This window comes from Bos javanicus, chromosome 15, assembly GCF_032452875.1.
Source record: "Bos javanicus breed banteng chromosome 15, ARS-OSU_banteng_1.0, whole genome shotgun sequence".
NCBI classification, from domain to species: Eukaryota; Metazoa; Chordata; class Mammalia; order Artiodactyla; family Bovidae; genus Bos; species Bos javanicus.
In genome coordinates this window covers 48545828-48552385 of record NC_083882.1, presented here as the reverse complement: position 1 = coordinate 48552385, position 6558 = coordinate 48545828, and the positions used below count along the sequence as shown (strand labels likewise).

Genomic DNA, 6558 nt, shown 5'->3' with positions numbered 1-6558 from the left:
TGAAACTGTTCTTCTCAAGGTCAGCTGTAACTTCCACATTGCTCAATCCTTTAGTCAGTTCTCAGTCCTTATAACCCTGACCCCTTGGTAACATCATATATAATTAATCCCTCTTAAAACTGATACAAGATCACATTCTTCTGATTTTATTCTGACTGGTATTTTCCCCACAGTCTCTTTCAGTGAAGTCTTTTCTTCTCCAACTCTAAATATCAGATTTGTACAGTTAATACCAGAAGCTTCTCCTTACACTAACATTTTAGGTTTCTGTATCCTGCCTATATACTAATATCTTTCAAACATGTATCTCTTCTTCAACTTATTTCTGAAGTCCACATTTCTACTACTGAGTCAATGAAAATGAATAGATGAAAACCCTGTTGGGGGAGGTGACTATAATTAAAATTTTCAACATGCTTTTGAAAAACAGTGAAACACCTACATGCAGATGCTCAGCCTACTGCTAGACATATAGAGAAGAAGAGAATTACAGTTTTGTATTTGACATTCATCAGCTTAAGTATGGTAAATAATTACGGAAATGATGATGTAAGAGGAGGAATAATAGAGTAAGGCCAGAAAATTTCCAAGGATAAAAGCAGCTATATTTCAGCATTGATAAATGAAGAGAAGTCAGGAAAGAAGACTGAGAAGAAATGTAAATGTAGAGAAAATCTGTTATATTCAAAGAAAGTTTTAATCAGATAGTTTGGTGTTATAAGTGATAACAGTGAAGTAGAGGATATCAAAGCTTATGATGGTCGTTATCTGTTTATGATGATGTGTTTGTGAAGCTGCAGAATTAATAACCAGGATTTCCATTTATTCTCAGCTCAGCCCCTGGAGAATGCCAGCCCAGTATCCCCTCCATCCTCACATCGTGCTCCTGTCCAACCTCACGCAGTTCAGCCCCATGCTCTACCTCACTGGCTTTCCCGGATTGGAAACCATCGAGCACTGGATCTTCATCTTCTTTTTCCTTATGTACCTCGTGGCCATCTCAGGCAACTGCTTCATCCTGATCATTATTAAGACCAACCCTCACTTGCACACACCCATGTACTATCTACTCTCCTTTCTGGCCTTCACTGACCTGGGCCTGTCGGTGTCCACCTTGCCCACTACTGTGGGAATCTTTTGGTTCAAATCCCATGGCATCTACTTTGGAGCCTGCCAAATCCAGATGTTCTGTATCCACTCGTTTTCCTTCATGGAGTCCTCAGTGCTCCTTGTCATGTCCTTTGATCGGTTTGTGGCCATCTGTTATCCCCTGAGGTACATGGTCATTATCACTGGCCAGCGAGTGGTCAGGGTAGGCCTCATTGTCATTCTGCGGGGCCCCGTGGCCCTCCTTCCCATTGTTCTCCTCCTGAAGGCTTTTCCTTATTGTGGCACTCAAGTCCTCTCCCACTCTTTCTGCCTGCACCAGGAGGTGATACACTTGGCCTGCACAGACACCACCTTCAACAACCTGTACGGGCTGTCATTGGTGGTCTTTACTGTGATGCTGGACCTGGTGCTCATTGCACTGTCCTACGGGGTCATCCTGCACACAGTGGCAAGACTGGCCTCCAAAGAGGAGCGGCTCCGAGCCTTCCAAACATGCACCTCACACCTCTGTGCTGTGCTGGTATTCTTTGTGCCCATGATGGGGCTGTCCTTGGTTCACCGCTTTGGGAAGCATGCTCCACCTGCTGTCCACCTTCTGATGGCCAATGTCTACCTCTTTGTGCCTCCCATGCTTAACCCAATCATATACAGTATTAAAACCAAGGAGATTCGCCATGTCATCAGCAAGCTCCTGGGTTAAAAATTCCACTGAGTGCCCAGAAGAAAGTCCCAAATCAGGCCAAAGATTGTCAGTATTTAGTACCTGTAATTACACCCTCTGTTTCCCGAGGCTTTTTTCCACTGCCCTAAATAAAATATGGGTGACTTTCTTTCTTGAGTTATGAGTTGGTAATGCTGACCTTCTCTTGCTTGAATTATAATGCCTTTCTCTATATATAAGACTTAGATATTTTGGTAGCAGCAAAAACTGCCTAGAGGAAGACTGCTATCAAAGTGTAAAAACTAAAGTGAAACTAAGCAAATACAGAAGGAGAGTAATCAACAAAGAAACACATCGAACAGGACTTATGAGAGAACAGGTAAGTGTCAGTTGTTTAAATTCACTTCACAAAATGTACCTTCTTCCATGGCTCCTTGGGACTGCCTCCTTTCTCGGCCAGCCAATCCTTCTCTTAAGTTTCTTTTTTTTTTTTTTTAATCCTGCATAACCCATATCCTTTGGAGTCTTGAGTCTCATTGGAAGAATCAGAACTCCTGCACTATTTTCTAATTTAAACTCCAAATGTTTCTGATGATGTGCTCTCTTCTAGCCTTATTCATTTAGTAGACACTCTGGACCCCACCCCTGTCTCTTATCATTTCTGATTTTATCTTTTGTGTGGATTTACTGACATTAACTGAAGTCGATGTTTGCTTCTGGGCATTCTAATCATGAGATCTTGGACAATGACCTGAAATGCGACAAAGCTCTAATAAAGGAAACTGCCACAAATACATCTAAGTCATGCTCCTGTTGCTTATGATATTGTGAACTTAAAAGTGGCAGAGATTTCCCCTACTGTTGACTAAACAAAATTCATGTTGGAGTTGCTTCCTCATGGACATTTTTCAAGGCAGGTCTTCTGAACAAACAGATTCCACTCTGAACTTCAGTTGAAATCCATACTGTAGGCCACACTACTGAAGAGCAACTCTGAGACTCAGAAAGTTCTTCTCCATATTGAGTGGAACCTATCTGTCTATGGATCCCATTAGTAGAATGAGGTCTAAAGAATAGAATTCAGATTTAGAGTTGGAGTTCAATTTCTGTCAGTTACTAGCAAATAGGCCACTAACACTGAAGTTTTCTTATTTTTGAACTTAGGAAATATGTATACAAAATAACATTTTAAAATTTCTACTTTGCTGAAATTTAAAATGCAAATTAACATTTAAATCATACTAATAAGTAAGTATTGAAGAAAACAGTTAATAATGAAGGTCTGTACTGACAAGTATATGGTAAAAGAAGGATTTTCATACAGTGGTGTGAAAATATAATATGATTTGGCTTCCCTGGTGGCTCAGACAGTAAATAATCTTCCTGCAATGTGGGATACCTGGGTTCAATCCCTGGACTGGGAAGATCCCCTGGAGAATATTGGGGATCTATATTCCAATATTCTGACCTGGAGAATTCCATGGACAGAGGAGCCTGTAGGCTACAGTCCGCGGTGTAGCAAAGAGTGGGACATGACAGTGACTTTCACTTTCCATAGGAAAAAAAAGTGTATCAAAAGATTTAAAAAAATATTCATACACCCTGTCTCAGAAATACCACTCCTTGAATCTATCTTAATAAAACAACTAAAAATGGAAAAATAAAGATTTTACAGTGTCAGCTCCTTGGAAACAAATACTTCTTTTTCTTTTCTTTAGAAACCATGAGCTCTGAGTTCTTTGAGAAGATTAAGTTTAGAGAGAAGCAAGATACCACTTCTCCTGATTGTATGGACATGCAGAGAGATTCACATCATGACAATAAAGAGATAGAGGGGAGAGCAGATTGCATGAGGAAACTCTATGGGCATCTTCACTTGGAAATTTAGAGATCATTTCTTCCCTAAGAAAAGCTTAAAGTGGTAAAGTCAAATGAAGGCAATTTGGGAATAACGATATTTCTGAGAATCTGAGCATTCTGTTAAGGTTGAGCTATGTAGAATTTTGTAAGGGAGGTTAAAAAAACAAACAAACAAACAAAAAAAAACTGGCTTTCACTAGCTGGTTCAGAATAAGAATACAGAAAACCCTTGCCGAGATTTGATGTCATCAAAGTAAAAGATTCCATGGGAATAAGAGAAAGATGAAAAAACAGGAAAAGGACAGGCTGTCTGTGAGGGCAGGGGTTTACTGCAAGGTCATTGAGTCGTAGAGAGAGCAGAGAGGCCAGACCAGACAGCAGGGCATTATTGCCCTATGACAGTGTAACAGCTCATACTTGCTGGCCTAGTAAACTTGAACCCATGGCCACTTTTCACAGAACAAAGAGGACTCTTGAGAAGGACGATGTGTCCACCTTACTAAGCTCCAATCTTGGTATTGGTTGGGGTTGTGCTTGGCTTGCAGATCACTGCCATCACAGCTGCACCTTCACTGCATCTCTTGAAATTTGACTACTGTCACTGTGGGTCACTGTCCTATGCTTACTGCCTTCACCAGGACATGATCCACCTGACTGGCTCAGATACGCTCAGAGTTTCTACGTTCCTGTTGATGGGCATCCCAGGCCTGGAGTGAGCTCACCCCTGGAACTCCCTGCCCATTTGTGTGTGCTACCTTGTGGCCCTCCTGGGCAATGCCACCATCTTGCATTGGGTATGAACGGACCCTTTCCTCCACCAGCCCATGTACTACTTCCTGGCCATCCTGGCTGTGACAGATTTGAGCCTGTGCTTGTCCTCAGGCTTGTTGAGCTGTAGTTGGAGACCTGGATATTAAAAAAAAAAAAAATTAAAAAAAAAAAAAGAGAGACCTGGATGGTGGGCCTGGTGCCCTGTGTTCTGCAGCAGCGCTTCCTACACTCCTCCTTCATGGTATCTGCCATGCTCTTTGCTATGGCTCTGGACGGCCTGGTGGCCATCTATTTCTCACTGCGCTACGCATCTATGCTCACGGGGCCTCGTATGGCATTGGTCAGGGTTGTGCTGGGCCTGTGGAGTGCTGCCATCACAGCCGCACCTTCATAGCATCTCTTGAAATTTGACTACTATCACTGTGGGGCACTATGCTTACTGCCTTCAGCAAGACATGATCCACCTGATTGGCTCAAATACACATTTCAACAGGCTCTATGGACTGTGCATCATCATGCTGGCTGTGGGCTCTGATGTTCTTTTCATCCTGCTCTCCTATATAATCATTCTACATACTGTGCTGGCCATTGCCTCTACTGGGGAGAGGCTCAAGGCCTTCAACATTTGTTTTTCCCACCTCCTGGCTGTGCTCTGCTTCTATGTGCCTATGCTAGGTCTGTCCATCATACACAGGTTTGGGAGCCACACTTCACCCCTGTTGCATGTCCTTATGGGCACCGTCTCTGTGCTCTTCCCACCCTTGATGAACCCTATTATATACAGCATCAAGACCCAGCAGACTCTCAGGGCCACCTTCAAGGTGCTCTACCTAGAGAAGATACAGTGAGACAGTAGAGATGGACTCAGTTCAGTTCAGTTCAGTCACTCAGTCATGTCCGACTCTTTGCGACCCCATGAATCACAGCATGCCAGGCCTCCCTGTCATCACCAACTCCTGGAGTTCACCCAGACTAACATCCATCGAGTCAGTGATGCCATCCAGCCATCTCATCCTCTGTCGTCCCCTTCTCCTCCTGCCCCCAATTCCTCCCAGCATCAGAGTCTTTTCCAATTAGTCACCGCTTCGCATGAGGTGGCCAAAGTACTGGAGTTTCAGCTTTAGCATCATTCCTTCCAAAGAAATCCCAGGACTGATATCCTTCAGAATGGATCTCCTTGCAGTCCAAGGGACTCTCAAGAGTCTTCTCCAACACCACAGTTCAAAAGCATCAATTCTTCCACACTCAGCCTTCTTCACAATCCAACTCTCACATCCATACATGACCACAGGAAAAACCATAGCCTTGACTAGATGGACCTTTGTTGGCAAAGTAATGTCTCTGCTTTTGAATATGCTATCTAGGTTGGTCATAATTTTCCTTCCAAGGAGTAAGTGTCTTTTAATTTCATGGCTGCAGTCACCATCTGCAGTGATTTTGGAGCCCAGAAAAATAAAGTCTGACACTGTTTCCACTGTTTCCCCATCTATTTCCCATGAAGTGATGGGACCAGATGCCGTGATCTTCATTTTCTGAATGTTGAGCTTTAAGCCAACTTTTCACTCTCCACTTTCACTTTCATCAACAGACTTTTGAGTTCCTCTTCCCTTTCTGTCATAAGGGTGGTGTCATCTGCATATGTGAGGTTATTGATATTTCTCCCAGCAATCTTGATTCCAGCTTGTGTTTCTTCCAGTCCAGCATTTCTCATAATGCACTCTGCATATAAGTTAAATAAGCAGGGTGACAATATACAGCCTTGACATACTCCTTTTCCTATTTGGAACCAGTCCATTGTTCCATGTCCAGTTCTGACTGTTGCTTCCTGACCTGCATACAGATTTCTCAAGAGGCAGGTCAGGTGGTCTGGTATGCCCATCTCTTTCAGAATTTTCCACAGTTTGTGATCCACACAGTCAAAGGCTTTGGCATAGTCAATAAAGCAGAAATACATGTTTTTCTGGAACTCTCTTGCTTTTTCCATGATCCAGCAGATGTTGACAATTTGATCTCTGGTTCCTCTGCCTTTTTGAAAACCAGCTTGAACATCAGGAAGTTCACAGTTCATGTATTGCTGAAGCCTGGCTTGGAGAATTTTGAGCATTACTTTACTAGCATGTGAGATGAGTGCAGTTGTGCGGTACTTTGAGCATTCT

General features: G+C 42.9%; 1 protein-coding gene and 1 pseudogene across 1 annotated transcript; both read left to right on the top strand.

Moving 5' to 3' along the window:
- The first annotated feature begins 729 nt into the window (after positions 1 to 729).
- On the top strand, positions 730 to 1810 carry LOC133260980 (olfactory receptor 51M1-like). Its single transcript, XM_061439598.1, has one exon. It carries the CDS (start codon positions 848 to 850, stop codon positions 1808 to 1810), a length of 963 nt encoding a protein of 320 aa, XP_061295582.1. The 5' UTR covers positions 730 to 847.
- Positions 1811 to 2138: 328 nt separating this feature from the next.
- On the top strand, positions 2139 to 5250 carry LOC133260978 (olfactory receptor 51V1-like; annotated as a pseudogene).
- Positions 5251 to 6558: the final 1308 nt, after the last annotated feature.